This window comes from Phoenix dactylifera, unplaced genomic scaffold, assembly GCF_009389715.1.
Source record: "Phoenix dactylifera cultivar Barhee BC4 unplaced genomic scaffold, palm_55x_up_171113_PBpolish2nd_filt_p 000097F, whole genome shotgun sequence".
NCBI lineage: Eukaryota > Viridiplantae > Streptophyta > Magnoliopsida > Arecales > Arecaceae > Phoenix > Phoenix dactylifera.
Genome location: NW_024067681.1, coordinates 306,719 through 328,615, shown reverse-complemented (window position 1 = coordinate 328,615; position 21,897 = coordinate 306,719). Strand labels below are relative to the sequence as shown.

Genomic DNA, 21,897 nt, shown 5'->3' with positions numbered 1-21,897 from the left:
CCCACCATAAGATTTCTCTAGGACTATAATATGCTTTCTCTGAATCAATAAAGCCATATGAAGATCTTGTTTTTTTCTCTATATTTCTCTATTAACCTTTGAAGGAAATAAAAAGCTTCCACAATCGACCTTCCAAGCATAAAATCCACATGGTTCTCTAATACTTTTGTGTCACACCTCAAACTGGCTCAATCGCCCTATCCTAAAATTTCATAGCATGACTCATAACCACGAGAGTTAGAACAAATTTTAAATATCATCTTAATCCTTATAAATCATAAGTGTGCAAATGGGTCGGGTTGGGTTGGGTCATGAGTGACCCCGACCTAACCCGGTTCTTTATTCGGGTTCTAATTTTAGACCTGGATCCAACCCAATTGAAGATCGGGTCGAGTCGGATTGGATCCATCGCTACAATTTTTAATCCAACGGGTCATTCGGGTTGGGTCGGGCCCATGTATAACCCGAACCCAATCCAAAAAATTCGAGTTCGGTTCAGGTCCGGATCGGGTCCAGTTCGGGTTAACCCATCCATGGCTTCAGAACTTGTTTGCACCCCGGCCTAAATATTGTTACATATTTTGGTCGGATCGTAAAATTAAAAATCCAAAATTATCCAAATTTCAAATATGTCGGGTCGGGTCTGAATTCAGTAAACCCAACCCCAACCCGAAAAATGGAACTGGTCCAATTTTAGGATCCGGCCCGGCCCCACGGGTCCTCCAAAACGGATCGAGTTGGGTCACAGGTCAACCCAACCCATTTGCATCCTTAATAAATCAGTACTATAGTGCTCTTCCTCTATTCATCAAATATCTTCTTGATCTTCAAATTCTCGTAAAATAAATTGGTTAAGCAAGTTACTCCTATGTCGCCTAAACACTTCGAAACCTCAATAGGGATTCCATCAAGCCCAACTGTTTTTCCCACTTTCATCTTTTCAACAGACTCCTTTATCTCAGATACTCTAATTATATGTGTATACTTAACATTTCTAGTCTCAATAGAATAAGTAAAGCATCCTAAATAATTTACATAACTTTCATTAAATAGTTTATCCAAATAACTTCTCCATCTTTCTTTTATTTCGTCATCCTTAACCAAAATTTTTTGATTATCATCTTTGATGCATTTAGCCTAAATCCCTAGTTTTTTCTTTATTTTGGTCTTGCAATCTAATAGATATCTTTCCCCATCCTTAGTTTCTAACTTGTGAAATAACTCTTCATACAGTTTGCATAAAGCCTCTCTTCCTGCCTTCTTAACTTTCTTCTTAGCCACCTTATAGCTTTCATATGCTTCTTTATTCTTATATTTAGGTATTCTATAGCACTCTCCTTTAGCCTTAACTACAATTGAACTTTCTCATTCCATTACCAAGTTTTCTTACTAGATGGTTCATTTCCCCTTAAAGTCTTCTAATACCCCTACAACAATTTTCTTAGTCCTATATGGTATTGACTTTCTCACCTAGACACATTTTCCTTCCTTCAACATTCTATCCTTATAAGCCAATTGTTTCTCTCCCAGCAAATTCCAACACCTAGTCCTTGAGTTCCTATTTTCTTTAGTCCTCTTCCATTTCCTAATACACACATCCAAAATCACCAATCAAAGTGGGGTAATTAAACTCTAACTTGTTACACTTTTTACACAAAACTGGATCAATCTTTCTAGTAAGTAAAAAATTAATTTGACTAGTACTATGCCCACTTTTAGAAGTTATCAAGTAAGATTTCTTCTTTTTAAAGCAGGTGTTAGCGACTATTAGGTCATATGCCATCTCAAACTCCAAAAAAAACATTTCCATCCTTGTTTCTCTCTGAAATCGTAACCTTCAAAACCTATATTATATTTGCGTGTGTGCCAATTCAGATCTCCTCCATTAATATCTTCTCTCCATTAGGAATCTCTTAAATTAGTCCATCCATGTCCTCCTAAAAGCATTGCTTTGTAGCATAATCTAATCCTACTTGATAAGCATAAGTACTAATAACATTAATAGACTCCTCTCATAATACTAATTTTATCCAGATTATTCTCTCTCTTACTTTCTTAATGTTGTATATAATTCCTACTCCATTGTTATCTCTATCTTTCCAAGTATACCAAAGTTGATAACCTATTTTACCAACTTTCTTTGTTTTTTGTCCTATCTACTTAGTCTTTTGTGGGTAAGCTATGTTAACTCTCCTTCTAGCCATTGTATCTATTAGTTCCATCAATTTAACCGTCAATAACCCTATATTCCAAGTTACTAAATGCTTTCCTAGATTAACTTCTTTACCACACCCATCTATTAAAGTATGAGAAATCTTACATACTTCTCACTACATCCAGGCATCTATATGGTGTGCTGCTTCCAGGGAATGCCCTAGTTAGCACTTTCTCACTTTCTCTGCACTCAAAGTCCAATGCAGCACATAGCTAGTTGGAAAAGTCCCAACAATTTTCTTAAACGAGTTCATGCCATTAAGATGTGGCTCTAATTTTATGCTGGCCATCAATCTATTGCAACCCTCCCGCTTTATCCGAGCTTGGGACCGTCTATATACAAAACATAGGCAGAGTTCTTCAACAAGAATACTACTAAATATTAATTTGAAAATATGTTTAGAAAATCAGCCTCACTACTCCCCATGCTCACAATAGTTGAATTAATCAACCGCCATGGAGGTGCATCTGATTAAAGTCTCGCACCCTACTCTTGATTCTTACTGTTTTTGAGCTTTGCAATTGCTACAACAAGCTAACACAATCACTCAGTGCATAAGTTTTTTCTTACAGTTGTTACTACTGTAAAATCTAGACACAAGGATCTTAGAAACAATATAATAAACCAAAAACATTAGCTACAAACTCTCATTCGCATTCCCCCTCCTGCTTCCTCCTTTCTATATATCTATAGCACAACAACTAGTCACAATGTTGTACTTCAAATTATAATAGAATTTTCTTCACTTCACAATCAATGTCTCACAGTAGAAAGTAGAAACTGAACTTTTAAACTCATGACTCAGCAAAAAATGCAATCGTAGGCAAAGAAAAACATGTTGATGCAAGTTGAGAATGAAATGAGTACTATACATCTATACCGAAGTCACATATATTACACAACCAATACTGTCCTCCATTCAATAAAAATCTCTTGAGAAATCCATGTATAAAAAAATTTAAAAAATATATATTCTCAAGGAACAAAAATCTGTTCAATTGTCAAAACAACCTTATACAAGTGATTTATAGCTAGAATTGCTTATTTGACACTATGAAGACAGCTTGCACCCTCTCCAAAAAAAAAAAAAAAAAAAAGAAAAAGAAAGAAGAAGACAGCTTTTCCCTACATTATATGTTTCCGTTGTAGATCTGCACCTAAAGTGAATATAAAATCCCTTTAAACTAAGTAATTCATTAGAATACTTATTTCTCTTCTTACACATAGTGAGGAAATAAAGTACGACGCTCCATCACAATTTTAGCAGTCAAGAAACTTTAACAAAATCCTATCAAAGAACCAAAAAGAAACTTTAACAAAATCCTATCAAAGAACCAAAAAGAAACTTTAACAAAAAGACATTCCAATTCACCTATAGGCCTATAGCTATGTAGGATGGTCTAGACAATGCTATAACAAAGCATGTCAAAGACGTTTATTGTCTGTAATTGTTTATACTAAGGTCTTCCATACCTATACATACCACCGTACCAAACCAGTAAGGTACTAGCATTGTACCAAGGTTTGGTTTGATATATGAGTCGAACCAATCCATACCAATCTGAATCAAGCAGCACTGCCCCGTACCAGACAGTACCAGCCCAAACCAGGATACATATCGTTTTCGGATGGTATCGTAATAAAAAGTGAGAAAAGAGGGGTCAGGAACTATCTCAGTATGAGGTATATACTGTACCATACTGACTGTACAATATCTAACCAGTAATATACCAATATAGTTCCCGATACTAAGATTGCAGACCTCAGTTCATACTAACAGCAATCAACATAAGAAACTTATAAGCAAACAAAATACAGCAAGGAAATGCCATGCCAAAGAATACCTTCCACGTTGATTTTGAGTCCTTCACTTTGGTTGATCGAATCATCTCATACAATAAACCTAACATCATCAAAAAAAGGAAATGTAAATACAAGAAGCAAAAATTGGACAGATGATAAGTATACATGGAAAGTAGTAATATGATTAGTGACCGTAAAATGGCTTACAAAGATTAATAAAAGTACTAGAGAACACAAAATGGAAAGCTTTTCATTCCAAAATTGTTCCATCGACATTATTTTGTTTTGCTTGGCTTTAGCTCCATCTTTTTTCAATTTTATAATTGACTACACATGATCAAGAAAAAAAAGAAAAGCAAGACCTCAAATAAAGTGAATATTAGATATTTTGTGCCTTCACACGCACAAACCAGATCACCTCAACTACCATAATTTTCTAAAATAACATATTTACAAAACAAAGTTCTATAAATCATAGAAATTAATTGTAGAAATACTATTCTGTCCGCACCTAAAGTATAAATAGTCAAGTAAACAAATGCCACAGGTACTTGCATCATTTAGCTTGCTATGTCTTCTACTAATGTGTCAATATTTGTAAAAACCGATGTACATATTTGATGATCCATGTGTTAGTGCTTAAAGATTGGGCTACCAATCTATTAGAATTTACAAGCAGACATCAAAAACAAAAGTTAATAAGGAAGTGATGAGTTTAAGAAAAAAATAGGAATCCTACAAAAGACTAGTGAATATGTGTTTGTGTATACGCATGTGTGTGCGCGACAGGGGGAGGGAGAGAGAGAGATAAGACCAGCAGATCCTATCAGGAAGATTTGAGCCCAAATTTTATCGGTTAAACACATGACGAGTCAGGAAAAATGAGAATCCGCACAATAACCATGATCTGTGATTTTAAAATTCCTGGAAAAACAAATGTATCAAAGATTTCTTTTTTATTAAGTGGAAGGAGAATAATGATGCCAGTAGATCTAAAGATCTAAATTACAATGTAGGCACATTAACAATAATCATGATCTACATAGGGAAACTGTGGCTTGCATATTTCTAAATTACACATCAAATCAGTTCATTTAGTTTATAAAATAGTTTTATCCATTTTGTTCCACTTGACAAACAAGCAACAAACTTCTAAAGATGTCATTTAGGATTTTCGGTATGTTAAATGTTGTGGATCACGATCAATATTGTGTTGCCATCTAAACAACACAGTTCTCTCATGGTGCTGTTTTAAAATTTAAAAACTTTTTTACCAACCTTTCCTGAATAATATTAAAGCTCCAAAGATACAAACGAATAGTTTAGAGTGGAGAAGATTTTAGTCATCTCAAATGTTAAACTTCTGAGCTTAAATCTTTTCAAACACCTAGTTTAGCAAGCAGTAATTATTCTACCAAGTTCATTCTGCTCTTTATGCCAGAAATAAACATCACAATTCTCTCATGGTGCTGTTTTAAAACTTAGAAATTTTTTTATTGACCTTTCCTGAATAATATTAAAGCTCGAAAAAACAAAAAAGTTTAGAGTGGAGAAGATTTAGTCAGCTCAAATGTTAAATTCCAACCTAAAATGTTTTCAAACGCTTAGTTTAACAAACAGTAATTATTCTCCCAAGTTCATTCTCCTCTTTATGCCACAAATATGTATAACTTCAGGGGCCAATATTTGCACAAGAAGAAATATGTAAGAAAAGATATACATGGCCAACGTGGACATTGTGATGCAAGAGGATGTCAACAAATTGGGAAAGTTAAGTCATACCTGACTTCATAATTTTGAGATTTGGTGTGATCAACATGGGAAGCCTACTAGAGCATACCATGCAAACATTATAGACGATGGGCGGTGTTAGGACCAAAGCTAGCATGCGTATAGTTCCATGTCAATTTTGTGTTGGAGGTCTCGTGTATTTAAACAATGCCAAAGATCCCAATTGATAACTTTCTAGCTAGTCCTTTTGGACGAGGTTCTGAGTTATTACAAATGGTATCAGAGCAAAGAGAATAACCCATGTTTGACTAGAGAACATTATAGCATTGGCCCTTTCAGGGATGACCACAAGTTGATTATTATTTTTTTGTTTTTGATTGGACTCTTCCATGATGAGTATGCTATAGCTTAAAATGGAGGAGTGTGTGAAGACTCATGCAGGCTTGTGTTTGATCCCATATCGGCTGTGTGCTAGAGAGGTCTTGTGTATTTAAGTAGGACCAAGGACATAAATTAATAGCTTTCTAACTAGCCTTTTTGGATGAGGCCCTGGATCAATACAGATGGTGTCACTTCTTCCAATTATAGTATGCGAGCATAGAGCAGCTTTTATTTTACTATCATAAGAAGCTTATTCTAAGCTTCAATAGCCCCTAATCCCTCTTTCAGCAGTACACCTTAAACATCAACGGTTGCTACTTGCTATTTCATAGTTCATGTTCCAGCATATTGTTTCGAGAAATCACAGTCTAAAGGACATGAAATCATCATAACCCAAGCATACTATCTTCATAAACGTCTCTTTTTCTACATTTGTTAATCTGCTTGATGGTTATACATCTCAAGTTAGCAGAAGTAGTATGGAAAATCTTAATTCTGCTATTTGTTTATCATCTATCCTGTGATATTAACATTTCACCTTAAGATTGTCTTTCATTTGCAATTCGTGTTCTAGACTTTGACTACCTAATTATGTTCCTTGAGACATCACACTAAGGATTATCAGCTCAGTTTGTATAAATTCCAAGATAATGTTCATGACACCTCTCATGTTGTCATACCTTGCAACATAATGAATTGAAGAGAAAATCATCCAAATAATGTTGAGGTAGTGGATGATTTGTCCTTGACTAATATAAGCAGCAGTTTATGGGAGTTAGAATGTATACTATAATCACTGCTCTGACTCATCTAATGAAGTCCAAAGCTTTAATTCATTTCATCCTCAGTACACTATCTCCAAGGCTTGATTTACCATCTGCTGCTTCAAAACTGTTGACTACATTAATTGTCATGCATCATATTCATCAAGGAAGTGGCAAATCAGATGCTATTCCATCAAACATATCTTATACATAGGTTCTGAAAGTGTTTTTGTTTCAACTACATGAATTTATATTCGTATTCATGTTAAATTGCTTCATATACACATCATTTCTTGTGGCAAGAAAAACAACTTGCCAGGAAATTCTGTCAATCCATTCCTTTATTCTTCTATTAAACTAAGCGTACAATAGAAAAATCAACCAAGAAACAGAATCAACCTCATACGCATTGTGCGACACATATGGCTAATAGTTCTGCTTCTTTGGCAAAGGAATGGTCAACATACCTGTACTCCTTGTCCTCTCTCCAATTATATTTCATTTAAATCCTCTTGTCCAACTTATCAACATTTTGTATTTCGTTTCCTACTATTTATAATCTTAAGGATGCATATGAAATTTCTGCTCTAGATGGGTACAAAATAGTTATTAGGAGACTAATGATCACATTCTTAAGGACAATATCTAAGTACATCATTCTTAACTAGAAAGCACTTAGGATGCAGATAAAAGCCATCCTGTGTCAGCAAGGTTGATCTATTATGAGGTTAAAAGCTAACATATGCATTAGCTTATTTTATGTCATTTTCATGAATTGCAATCCAGATGAATACACATGGTCAGATTCAGACTTTTACCGATCAAGTAAGCAACTAGAAACTAAGATTCTAGTACATAAAGAACATGATCATGAAACCACCCACAAAACATGACATGTAACATCAATGTTGTTTGTTAAGAAAATAATGCAACTGGGAAAAAGGAGTCAGGCTAATTTCAATGCAACAAGCCTCTGTATCACAGTCCTTCAAGCACCTTAAGTATTCAAGTCTTATTATTTTCCACACGTATCCTTCATAAAAGTCGACATTGTCATTAAGTTCCTTAGCATGTAAGAGAACTAATGCTTATTTTAAACTTGGTCTATGTGGTAGGTTGCAATAGGTGATTATCTATAGTTATGCCATTACTCTAATTAGGCAACAAAACATCTCTTGCTTGCATCGGCCCCATCAACGTCACATGTCAAGTCATCAAAGATCAAATATTCATCAAGGATGCGATGGGGGAGGCAAGGTACGAAAAGTGCAAAGTTTAAAGCATGAGTTAATATGAAAAGTGCAGAGTTTAAAGCATGAGTTAATAAACTAGACTTGCAAACAACATGCTTGGACTAAATATTACATACAGACTCACATTCAGCTCCTGGAATCCATGTCATATAAATATTCAAAGCAGATTTACATTAGATAATAGGATATTTACCAAATTTTACTGGCTACAACTTCTACAAATTGGTAGAGAGGTGGACTCTTCCAACAATGAGTTTAAACAGGCCCACTATAGTAATGTTAAAATGAGCTTTCGTTTTTTCAAAGATTGATCAACATATAGGTATCAAATTAACTTTGCAAAATTGAATTTTCTATATTCCTTAAACCAATTGGGAGGTTTAATTTTTTAAAATATTTACTTTATATAATATTTAAACATACATATTTTAGTTAAATTATTTTTAAGGTACCCCTCTATCTTCTTTTCTCTTCATGCCAAGCCAACCGCCTAGGTGCATGTTTGAATTTGATTCCCACTTTTGCCTCCATGCAACACCAGTTTGGATGATTCCATTTTTAGTATTTTTGTGATGTTGATAATTTTGGACATATCAAGCATCTTAACACCATCTGGAGCAAAAAGATAGCCACTTGGCATGTTCTTTAGAGCATCTTCTCACAGGACATATAGGAAAAGCGACAACACTTCAATTCTTGATTATTTTATTAAGTGCCAAACAATATCAGCTTACTTTTACCAATGTGCCACACATTTTCTCCTTGTTTCTTTAATGTTATATGGCACAAATGCAAATCTCTTAACAAAAGCTAAACTGACTGTTCAAATTAGTTAGTCAAAATAATCGGGTATGGTTTTATTTTTACAACTTACAGTTTACACGGTCGTCAACAGATTAAAAAACATTTATGCAAAAGGACATTCCTATAGGAATGTTTGGCCTCTGTGTTCTATACATGCAAGTGGATGAATATGTCTGAACTGTATATAAACATTGGTACCCTGTAATCAACATTAGATGCATGCAAACACAAAGATTGCCATGACCCAGCCAAAGGCCACTTACTTGCTGACCACATCATTACTGAATACTTTCATAACCTCTCTATCCATGCTTTTCAAGGTCTTCTCCTCCACATCTTAAACAGTCAACTAGAATCTTAGTAGCTCTGCTCATTATAGCTTCCCTGAATCTTTGTTGCATACACCCATAAAACTACAGCCTTAAATAGCATAATTCTTGTACTCCAAAATTTATCCAACAAGTCAAATCCCATCTACAAATAACCAACTTTGTAAATCAAAGTATAATCAACCAAGATAATGGGCATTAGGAAATGGCGAGAAGCAAGATTTCGCTGTTGGTTTCAAAATTTAAATTATGTAGTAGGAAAGCAACCCTCCAAGATTCATCTAGACCAAGATTTTAAATCCCCTAGGATGGGGCTGTCCCAGTTTTCCAATGGAACGGGATGTCCACCGTCCCACCCTGCCCCGATACTTGGACCGGAAATGTCCCAAGAGTCCAAGACATGCCGATCAAGATGGTACCCTGTTCCGGTGTCCCGCCGGGACTTGAATCCTTGATCTAGACTTATGACAAGATCGCACAACCGCTACAACCTCTACGCTTCCAAATATGTGCATCCAAGAACTGTTGTATAGACATAGCTGTTTCATAACTAATCGCAATCCTTCCTCAACCAAAACAAAATCAAGAAACATAATCTAAATAAAGCATTAGCAGGTAATCAAGAAGATCCAAGAAAGAAAGGAAGAAGACCGGGATAATCTTTCCGGCAAAGATCAAGACTTACGGTCTCGGGTTATCTGGCGGAATGTCTTGTAATCTCCGCTTTGGGAGGAGTCCGAGTCCGACATCGACATGATTCGTCTCCTTCTTGTCGAACTCCTCGCAATCCTTCGATCGGAGACTGCTAGATTTGGGGTACCTCCACCGATGCGGCGGTCGGGGGGAAGGCGGGGTTTGTGGAATCTCGGGCTTCCTTCCTCGGGAGTCACGAATAAAGAGGCGGTGGGTGGAGGGGGAAGGTCGGAATATTTCTTGGGGGCGCGATCCGAGGCGGTGTGGTTGACCGGCGAGGGACTGGAAACCGCTGCCTCGGCTTGACCCGCAAGAGGGCGAAGAACGGATGTCGCGTGATGAATTTTTAAGGAAATGGCCACCGCCGTCAGTCCCACGTAACTGTGGTCGCTGGTGGCGAAAGGACTAGAATACCCCTATTTTTGCGTGAAATTTGCCAAATGCGAGTGGGTAGGTGCCCAGGCACTGATCCAGTCTTCTCCCTTTTTTTATTTTCTTAAAAAAAATATTATTAAATAGATATGGTAAAATAGATTACAGAAATATAATAAAATATGTTAAATTAAGAGTTTAACTATTATCTAACATAAATTTTTGATATTAATATTATCATATATTGTCACTAAACAAAATTCTAATAGTACATATATATATATATATATATATATACACACACACACATACACACACATATATATTTATCGGTATAATAAAATAATATATTTTTGTAAAATAATAAGATCATGAGCTAACTTATGTATAATAAAGAATAGAAAAGTATTGCATTTAAAATATATTTAAATATAGTACAGCAAAGTTATTAGTAGTTATTATTTCATTTTCAAGTAAGATCATGATTATAAAAGTACAATAGAAATAACAAAAAATTAATATAATCTAATAAAAATATACAAGATATGTGCATGATACAATACTAATGAAAAGTATTTTTCATTAATACCAGCATACATTAAGAAAATTTGGTTGCTAATAATATTATTAATTTTTCGCATTAATTTAGTAGTACTAATGAAAAGTTTTTATTTAATATGATTTAATAACCTAGCAACTTTATTACTAATGATATTATATTATTATATTTTGATCAAAATAATATTAAATAAGAATCCTACCTATTATCTAAAATAAAGAATTCTATTAATAATGTTATTAATATGGGCTTCCACCTGACAAATGAAGAGATTTTCATTAATATCAGCATACACTAAGAAAAATAGTTATTAATAATATTATTAATTTCTGCATTAATTGAGTAGTACTGATGGAAAAAATTTTATTTAATATGATTTAATAACCTAGCAACTTTATTACTAATGATATTATATTATTATATTTTGATAAAAAATAATATTAAATAAGAATCCTACCTATTATCCAAAATAAAGAATTCTATTAACGTTATTAATATGGGCTTCCACCTGACAAATGAAGAGCTTTTCATTAATATCGGCATCATTAAGCAAATATAGTTATTAATAATATTATTAATTTCTACATCAATTTAGTAGTACTAATGAAATATTCTTTATTTAATATGATTTAATAACCTAGCAACTTTATTACTAATGGTATTATATTATTATATTTTGTTAAAAAATAATATTAAATAAGAATTCTACCTATTATCCAAAATAAAGAATTCTATTAATAACGTTATTAATATGGGCTTCCACCTAACAAATGAAGAGCTTTTTATTAATATCGGCATACATTAAGCAAATATAGTTATTAATAATATTAATAATTTCTGCATTAATTTAGTAGTACTAATGAAAAAAATTATTTAATATGATTTAATAACCTAGCAACTTTATTACTAATGGTATTATATTATTATATTTTGATAAAAAAACATTAAATAAGAATCCTACCTATTATCCAAAATAAATAATTCTATTAATAAAGTTATTAATATGGGCTTCCACCTGACAAATGAAGAGCTCTGCACAAGCAAAGCCTCCATTTAAATATAAATATATTAGGTTCCATCACATTTTAATCATTTCTTGTTTATCAAACTTTGTTATTCATACAAGGTTCAAAAACTAAGGTTTGATCTTTTATGATCAAAGAGTACAGTACACAAGGATCAATTTTATAAGGGAAATTATTTAGTGCACGTGGATATGTCCCAAAAATTCTTGAATGGTCTTTTTTTATAGCTTCAAATGCTAGTTTTTAGTTTCTTATGATGTTTTATCATCTAAAAAAAATGTACAAATATCGATTTAACTACCTTAAGTATTGTTTTATGTATGCATTGAAGTTAGAAACATGGTGCTCTAAGTTCAAAATATATATATTTGCATATAAATAATATCTCATACACTATCCAAATAACATGTATAACGTTTAGACATTCATACCGGCATTTATTTAAATCAAAATATAATATCAAACCATTGCCTAGATTCTGAGATGATTCTAAAATTTCTTGATATCATGTGAAATAACTTGCCAACTGCAATATTAAACGTAATATTCACTGCAAGAAAATGAGCCTTTTGCAACAAGTTTTGATGATAACCTAGTAAAAACTATTAACGAAAGGCATATTTTCTCTTAAACTTCTTGATATGTTGAATCTATAACTTAAAATATAACTTTAGTCATAACACGTAGAAATTGATTGGCAAAAATGATTCTTTCAATAAAAAGTATTCTGATGACAGCTTCGGTGGTTGTATTGTTTACATTACACTTTAGCTAGCAAGTACACCCAAAGAGTACATGCATACTTAGCCACATGATAAAACTAGGATAAGATGATGGAGGGGTCTCGAGCCGAGCTACATCAAATTGATAAACCAAGATGGTAAACCTAGAGGCTAAAGCCCTGGTACCCTCAACTCTATTCAAAGGAAGAGACCGAGCAAACTTGGGAATAGTTCCATATGAGACTTATAACACCCCATAGGCCAAATAAGGAGAGCATCAGCTAGGACATAGATATCCATCAAATATAGACTAACTAAACTCTAGCTATGTTGAACTTAAGGCCAAGTAGGTACGATGATCTATGGGCTTTTTCCTGCCAACCTTGCAGAAGGAGCAAGATGCGGTTCGAAACTTGATAGTTATCCCATGGGGATTGGAGGATGGTTAGCACTAGGTATTGAAAATGCTAGAAAAGTGGAAGATCATATGTGAACAATTCTCGGCACTGAAGGTGGACGGCTACCAAGCTAGTTATAATATCATGTATAAATAGTGGAACATAACTTCAAGAAAGAAATCCTTTAGCCAACCAAACACCTATTGTTATCTCTTTTTTTACCTTCAATTTATCATTGCTTTATTTTTAAGGCTTGTTTTACTCTAATTTATCCATAGCTGTTAGTATAGAATTACAGATTGACTACAACTTATCTTTTTCTCTTTCGAGCAAACGATATCATAATAGTAAAAGTTTTTGAAAGTTAAGGCACTAAAACTCGCACTATCAACCCTTCATCCTCTGTCTTTTTGGGCATCAACATGTCTATACACTCACACTAACCTACTAGAGACATGCACTGTTCTTAGCCCCACGTGGAGAATGCAGCATCCAACACAACTTTTTTAGCATGCCCGGTGGGGCACTTCGGGCATTTTCTTTTGATTCTTGCTAGCCAGTTATCACCACCGGCTATCCACCACCCACCGCCAATCCTCTCTTGTCACCGCACCACACGGTGAATAACACCTTCAATGATCAGTTGTATTATTAATTAGATTTAATCATAATTTACCCATTTCTCCCAATTTTAACATACCCATACCTTGAGCCATTTCAAATTCATTTTCCTCCCTCTTCTACATAAGTCCACCTATTGACCAATTGGAAGTTCAACTAAGTAAAATTTTCACTAATTCAATCAATTAACATGAAAAAGCTAACCCGACTTCACCACAATCTAGCTCGATTCACTATACTAATCTAATTCTCTCCTAATTCCTCACCAATTACGCCTCTCCTCTATGTTAGATATCAATTTTATGGTCCCAATTAGACATCTCTAGAGCTTTTCACATACGCAAGTCTATTGTGCTCGACTTAGTTCACTATTGAGCCTCAATTTGATGATTTTTGAAACTAGATCGAGCAAGCTCGGATGGTGCTCAAAGTTGAATCATAGCCTCCTCCTACGACTTATGCATCCAAGATAAAATTTCACATTTTTAAACATCTCTACCTCCAGTAACACAAATCACTTCTAAAAAGTTCCATTCAAAAATCATCAAGAAAAAAGAAAAATGGTGATCATATCAAATATATCTAATATTTTTGAGCTCTGACTAACTTTGGTGCCCTTATCCACCTTTTTTTTTTCTTTTAGTTTTCTAGCTTTTAATTACTTTAAAAAGCCAGTAACAATTGCAAACCTATTCTAGACCATTGTCATTGCTCTTTGTAGAGATTGCAGTAGCAACTATCATTATTTTCTTAAAAATGGCATTTCATACTTTTAGTATTGTTATAACTACTATTATAACACCTCCATAATGAAAAATAATGGAAAACAATAGAAATATAATAGTTTTATCTTTTCGTCTACTTTCATTGGTCGAAAAATACGGTCCAAAAGAAATAACTTTTTGAAAAAAATTTAGTATAAAAGTTTAACTTTTAAAAAACTAGTATTTTATTTAGACAAATACAAGTAAAAAATAATTACCATTATTTATAATAAATTATATAATACTAAATAATGCATTACAATTGTCATTATAAAGGCTAGATTATAACACTGGTATTTGAAACTTTGGCTGGATCCTGAACATGAGAATACTCGAATGTCACAAGGATACCTGATTCCTGAATGTGTGCTATGTTGTTCTTTTCATGCAGAAATAATAATTTTAATATTTTTTCATGCAAAATTGGCCATTTGCAACCTTGTCATCATCCCCCGGAAAGCTGAAACAGGCCACGCTTCCCGCCCAAATCAGAAGCCCCGTCTCGCCCACTCACTTCATCTAGGGGTGGCAATCAGGTCGGGTCAGGCATAAACAGGTCGGGTCAAATACAGGTCGGGTCAGAAAACTATAAATCTGAATCCGACCTGTTTATTAAACGGGTCAGGAATTGCAAACCTGAACCTGATCTGTTTATTAAACAGGTAACCCGACCCGACCCGTTTAACCTGTTTAATAAACAGGTAACCTGTTTACCCAACCCAACCCGACCTGTATAACCTGTTTGCCCAACCTGACCCGTTTAACCTGTTTAGACCTGTTTAATCTGTCCAACCCAACCTGTTTAACCTGCCCAATCCGACCTGTTTAGACCCGTTTAGACCTGTTTAGACCCGTTTAGACCTGTTTAACCTGTTTAAACTGTTTAACCCGTTTAACCTGTTTAACCCGTTTAACCTGTTTAGACCTGTTTAACCTGCCCAACAGTTAAACGGGTTAAACGGTTTAAACGGGTCAGACATCTAAAACCCGTATCCGACCCAATTAATAAACACGTTAAACGGGTCGACCTGTTTACGACCCGAACCTTTTTAGGCCAAACCCAAACCTGTTTATGGCGGGTCGAACACGGGTCGGATTGGCGGGTCGGGTCATATTTTGCCACCCCTAACTTCATCCCTTCCGACGTGTCGTCTTCCACGCCACAAACATCGCCGAAGTCCCTCGACTTCTCCCTATTCTCTCTTACAAATAACTGCTCCACCGACTTCTTCCTCTTCCCCTGTCCTCCTAATGGCGCCCGGTGTAACTCCCCCCACCACCGCACCCAAGCTCGAAACCGGCCCCGTCCACCCCGGCCGGGTCCGCGTCCTCAAGCCCGGCTCCCCCTCCTCCCCCGCGGGCCCCGTGGTCTACTGGATGTTCCGCGACCAGCGATCCCGCGACAACTGGGCCCTCCTCTACGCCGCCCACCTCGCCGCCCGCTCCGCCGCCCCCGTCGCCGTCGCCTTCAACCTCTTCCACCCCCGCTTCCTCGGCGCCCACGCCCGCCAGCTCGCGTTCATGCTCCGCTCCCTCCGCCTCCTCCGCCGCCGCCTCCACTCCCTCGGCCTCCCCTTTTTCCTCCTCCGCGGCGACCCCGCCCACACCCTCCCCGCCCTCCTCCGCCGCCTCGCCGCCTCCACCCTCGTCGCCGACTTCTCCCCCCTCCGCCCCGTCCGCGCGGCCGTCGCCGACATCTGCGACCGCGTCGGCCCGGAGGTTGCCGTCCACCAGGTCGACGCCCACAACGTCGTCCCCGTCTGGGCCGCCTCCGATAAATTGGAATACAGTGCCAAGACTATCCGCCCCAAGATCCATCGCCTTCTCCCCGAGTACCTCGTAGAGTTCCCGGAACTCCCGCTTCCCGCCGTCCCATGGACGGCCGACGATCCGCCGGAGATTGACTGGGGCGAGCTCATCGCCGAAGTCCTCAGGTACTCCCATGGTAAAAGATTGCTCCTTTTTCATCGTAGGCCAAAAAAAAAAAAATCGAATTTTGATGCAGAATTCCTGAACTTGGAGGTGATTTGGGTGTTAGGGAAGCAGGGGAGGTGCCGGAGATCGAGTGGTGCGAGCCGGGGGAGGATCCGGCGATGGAGGTGTTGATGGGGAACAAGGATGGGTTCCTGACGAGGAGGTTAAAGAACTATGAGACCGACCGGAATGATCCGTTGAAGCCAAAGGGGTCGTCTGGCCTCTCTCCTTACCTACACTTTGGGCAAATCTCAGCCCAGCGTTGTGCTCTGGAGGCACAAGCACACAGGAAATCTTGTCCCAAGGTGAGCTCTGAGGTCTTCTTTAAAGCTTGTTTATGATCCATTGAATTCCTAGGTTGAAATGTAGATTGACTATAAGTAAATTTACGGCATAGATTCAACCATACTGTACTCGATTATAGAGTAATAAAAAAGATCAACTTTGTGAATGTTTATTTGTCAATCATGCCTATGAACAACTACTTCTTTATTGTTTTGTGGAACAAAATTGGTACATTTCATGGGAAACAAGCTGCAAATAATTGGTTTGAATTTTGGATTTTCTCCTCTGAGTTAGTATCAGAGGAGTTGTAGGATTCCAGTTGTTAAGAGTATCGGATAGATAAACAGTTCTGTTTATTTAATGTTGCAAACAAATGTTACATAGTCAGTTGATGCATTCTTGGAGGAGTTGCTCGTGCGAAGGGAACTTGCAGACAACTTTTGCTACTATCAGCCTCAGTACGACTCATTGCAAGGTGCATGGGAATGGGCTCGCAAGACCTTAATGGACCATTCTGCAGATGAAAGAGAGCATCTCTACACGTAAGATAGTCCTTTCCTAGCTTCTAAGGACAAGCACTTACTTGTGTTTGGTCATGTAGTTGCTTAAAATCAACTCATCTGAATGCAGGAAGGAACAACTGGAGCAAGCAAGAACTGCAGATCCTGTAGGTTTACAAACTAAAATTCTCCTGTGAATCATGATTGGAGACTAATGTGGTTTTAGGAATTGGAGTTGTTGCTTGACTGTTTTACCATTCTAACCACATTGCTTGCTCATTCCAGCTATGGAATGCATCACAACTGGAGATGGTCCATTATGGAAAAATGCATGGATTCATGCGGTAAATAACTTTACAACGTCTTTTCCCCTTTATTTTATGTTTCTAATGCATGCTCTTAAGAATTTTCTTTGTTTACTAACATTTCACGTTAGATGTTTACCGGACATTGTGCGTTAGACCATTTATGCAAGCCCCGAGCAAAAACTTTTTGCTGAATAGAAGCTTGCATGTAGATTATGAGACAACAATTTGGTCCCTATTTTGTTTTTGTACTGTAGCATTAATTCATGATCCTCTGTGTTGTTGAGAGATTGGGAAACTTGTATCACCTCTATTAATTTGATGTTCTACTAACCAGATCTGTAGATTTCCTATGGTGAAACTGCTTTCATATACTAATGCAGTAGTGCTTGGCAGGATGTACTGGGCCAAAAAGATTCTTGAGTGGACAAGCAGCCCTGAAGAAGCACTTTCAATAGCAATATATCTAAATGACAAGGTATTGACCGTCATTTGCAAGCAAAGGTGCTTAGAAGTCTTTATGCTATTTTACCTGATTTTTTTTCTCTTCTATGAGGCTGCAATGTTGGAGTTAAACATCTCTTGAAAGGGGTAATGGTAGTGATACTATTAAATTAACTTTTGAGTTTTGAGAATTAAAAGAATTTGGTTTCAAAATTTCCATAATCCTGCAAACTTAATATCTTGACATTTGGTTCCTTCTTTCATTCGCTTGCAATCACTAAAAAATGAAACACATAGCACTCTTAGGAAACATGAGGATCTTGATTATGAGGAAAAATTGATTTAATCTGGAGTTAGATCTCAAAGGATGAAATGCGTCTTTGAGGACCTATTCTTTTGGATAACTATCATGTTATCGTTGAGTTTATGATAGAGTGGCATCTTAGTCTCCTAAATTTATATATAAAAAATCATATTTGACAAATATTAGTGACTTCAGAACCTTTTTTTTTTTTTTGTTTAGTTGTTTTATAGTTTCAGTACTTTGCTGGTTTACTATAAAGTAAACAGAGGATTTTGGATATTTATGAGACCAGTCAGTTGTTGGCTTAGATTGTAAGTCTGCTGCTCTCTTGCATACTCCATCGGAGAAAAAGAAAGAAGGAAAACATAAGTCAGATTGTGCAGACCACCCAGCCATCTCCTTTAACAGCATAGATGGCCCAGAAACAAAATGATGAACCAAGAAAACCTTATGGCCCAGATTGTAAATTTTTACAGATATGTTACTAAAAGTAAGATCTTAGATTGATGCTTGTAGATATCTTCAAGCCAGTCTATGAAATAGTAATGATAGGTTGGACAAGAACTGACATTGCTGCATCATGTTATGATTCCTTGAGATTGGGAGGGAGAGCCATGCAATGTAACACCCATAATGTTTGTTTCTAAAAGATACTGGCAATGTCAGAATTTGTCTCTAGAGTTCATGCTTTTCTTTAAGGATGGAACTATCACCATCCTTTATTTTTTCCCTTCATAACCTGACAATGTTATTACTTGCAGTACGAGATAGATGGCAGAGATCCAAATGGTTATGTTGGTTGCATGTGGTCCATATGTGGCATCCACGATCAGGTTCATGCACTTAAGCTGCAACTTTTTCCATGTTTAGTGCTTCTCTAGGATCCTATGTTTTTTTCATATGATGTTTCCATAGATGTCATTACAGTTACAGATAAAGCTCAGTTGTTAATCACCTGAATCCAATTGTCTTCACATGATCAATTGGTGCCTGTGTTTGTGTATTACCCGCATTTTCAAATTCCTTCGACTTGATCATCTACGTAAAATGCCTTTTTCCATATGAAATATCTACTTCTATTTTTCTGTTATGATTTGAAGAGTCATGTTTTGCATTGAGACCTATTCTCCTGTCTCTCACCCAAAATAAAAAGAAAGGCAAGGGGATTATGGTGCTGGTTGTACCTGAGCTTAATGTCTTGTAATTGCAGGGCTGGAAAGAGAGACCAGTGTTTGGGAAAATACGTTACATGAACTATGCAGGCTGCAAAAGAAAATTCAATGTGGATGTCTACATAGCCTATGTAAAAAGGCTGGTAACCGAAACAAAGAAAAGGAAATCAGAAAGCCCATCAAGTTTGATACCCAAACATTCAAAGATCATAAAATCTGAATAAAATAATTTGAAGGTGGAATGGGCAAATGGCTGATACCATCCCACAGCTTGGCATTTCGCAAGAGCACCTTGAAGTCCTGAAGCATGACACCTCTACATAGATTTATTTTGATGGTGTGGGACTTGCTCTTCTCATGTCCATGTAGTCAATCTAGGTTGACTATTTCAGGAACAGATATCTGATGACAGCTCCATCATGATTGCGTGATTTATGGAAATGCAGATTCAGCTTGTAGATTATCTGATATCTAGGACAAACTTTTCTTCAAATATATATATATAGGACAGACTTGAGAGTGATGACTAACATATTTTATGTTAACTTGGAATGCAAAGATATCTCCTAAATTTCTTGTCTTTGTACATTTCACAGGATGGTATGTCATATTGCTATTAGCAAATAAATCTTCACTATTCTGATCATCTTTCATCACCTAGTCATGTCTCGTTTTTTGATGTTTTCTTCGATTTCATACACTTAATAAAGTCAGAGTGGCTCAAACCTCCCTTACCTACAACAACAACAAATACCAATTTCTTTTTTGAAAAAAAAGAAAAAAAACTGGGATTTTCTGTTCATAGGTATATGATCTGATGAAGGATTGCCGGTAAAGAATCACTCTTGTTGCTTCCATGATGGCATGACTTTGTCCTTCCTCTTGTGCGGTAATATTCTCAGAATTTCAGAGATCTGCTAATTTGAATATCTAGCAAATCATCTAGCAAAGGAAAGTCAGCCTCGCATGTGTGAATGTTGGTATCTGATGCATGTTTATTTACAGGAGGTATCATGGAAGGCATGAATCTCATCATGGTGCTTCAACGCAGAAAAGGTTTGTTGAAGGCTTATAATTCTAGCTAAAATCCAAGTATGGAGATATGCATGGAGATCTTTCTCAAGTTCACCAAGCTTCTTGCATATGACTGAATATTTGGTTGGTAGGTTCTAAGTGTGTATCATCATAAGTTTTGCTGCAAAGAAAAGCCTCAACAAACCTTTTCTGCGATGGTGACAATTTCAACTACAGATAAAGAACTAGAAGATAAAGATCGCTGGTGTGTACCAGCAAATAAAATCAACCTTGAGGACAAAGATCGGTTTAAAGGAGGAAGGAATGACAAGTTTCCTATTCTTGATATGTCCTATTTTTGGGTTGCCTTATGTGGAAGTCTAGTTTTAGGAGTCCAAATCTATTTGGGATGACTATCTCAAGTTCTTGTATTTTGTTTCTCTTTTGTTCTGCAATCAAATTAGCAAAACCAGCCTAATGATTGTTGTCGTTCTCAATTCCTTTGGAGTGATTATCCCTTTTTTCTCTTTTTACTGAAATTAATATTGGTAGAGACTTGGATTGCTATCCAATCATCCAAACTGCAGCAGGAAGCATCTTGTATGATGGTCGATGCTGCCTTCAATCCTATTTAATGAGCTTTGTTGAACTAAAAGTTGCTTGGGCGGTGAGTCTAGGCAATAATATATTCGATGAGTCTGAGCCTTACATCTGTTAGGTCAAGGGAGTCTCATGGACAGCCATCATTTGGATCCTAATGTTCAAGGATGAGAAGCCTAATGCCAATTTTCTGCAGGATCTATGCTGATGTTACATGATGATATGCTCTCTTATTTCTGCTAGTATCTCTCATATTTTAAGAGAAGTCTATTAGGTTGCTGATTGGCTTGCTCAGAGAGGAAACTTCTACTATAGACACTATGTTATATCATGGTTTTCATGTCAGATAGCTAGAACCTCATTTGCATCTAAGTCCAATAAATCATTGTGCTTCCTATCAAGGACATAGCCTAAGGTATCATTATCGATAAATGTGTTTAGCCACAAATTTACTGACATCAAGAATATAGCAAAATATCTCATCCTTTGGGTCAAGGGACTATTAGCAAGCTATGCACCTAGTTCACAACCCCTAACAATGCTTTCAAAGGTGGATTGTCAGTATTGATTATTCAATATGATAGTACACTCGAGTGTTCATGCGAGGTCACATCTCAATAAAGAAGGAATTTCAAGAAGTTACTCTCCATATTAGCAACCTTATAGGTGATCGCCTATAGTTGTGAACATATTTCAAACACTTAGGAATATCCAATCATTCCTATAGTAAATATTTTGACCACTTAGATAAATCTCCTAGAGTTCTCATGGATTCTTTTCTAGCTTGAAAACCGATGTATGGTTCTTACCCTATACCATTTTCTGATTATGGAGAGGAAAAAAATCTATGCAATAATCCATACAA

At 36.3% G+C, this 21,897-nt stretch overlaps 2 protein-coding genes across 5 annotated transcripts in view; one reads left to right on the top strand and one right to left on the bottom strand.

The window, feature by feature from the left end:
- The window catches only part of LOC103713398 (SNARE-interacting protein KEULE), a 56,611-nt gene extending 46,309 nt beyond the window's left edge, over positions 1-10,302 (bottom strand). For both annotated transcript variants that reach the window (XM_008800311.4, XM_008800312.4), the window contains exons 1-2: positions 9,966-10,302; positions 4,060-4,118 (exon numbers count right to left, since the gene is read on the bottom strand). In XM_008800311.4, the coding sequence (XP_008798533.1) occupies positions 4,060-4,118; positions 9,966-10,035 (129 nt within the window). In that variant the 5' untranslated portion in view covers positions 10,036-10,302. The remainder of the gene's footprint in view (positions 1-4,059; positions 4,119-9,965) is intronic.
- A 5,347-nt stretch (positions 10,303-15,649) lies between these two features.
- Positions 15,650-20,064, top strand: LOC103713404 (deoxyribodipyrimidine photo-lyase). 3 transcript variants are annotated; one of them, XM_008800320.4, is made up of 8 exons: positions 15,650-16,368; positions 16,473-16,713; positions 17,078-17,235; positions 17,324-17,360; positions 17,479-17,537; positions 17,895-17,976; positions 19,008-19,079; positions 19,457-20,064. In XM_008800320.4, exons 1-8 carry the CDS (start codon positions 15,686-15,688, stop codon positions 19,640-19,642), a joined length of 1,518 nt encoding a protein of 505 aa, XP_008798542.2. In that variant the 5' UTR covers positions 15,650-15,685; the 3' UTR covers positions 19,643-20,064. The 3 variants fall into 3 exon arrangements, with proteins under 3 accessions (XP_008798542.2, XP_026662888.2, XP_026662889.2); XM_026807087.2 differs by having other exon boundaries at positions 16,440-16,713; XM_026807088.2 differs by having other exon boundaries at positions 15,650-16,379; positions 16,481-16,713.
- Positions 20,065-21,897: the final 1,833 nt, after the last annotated feature.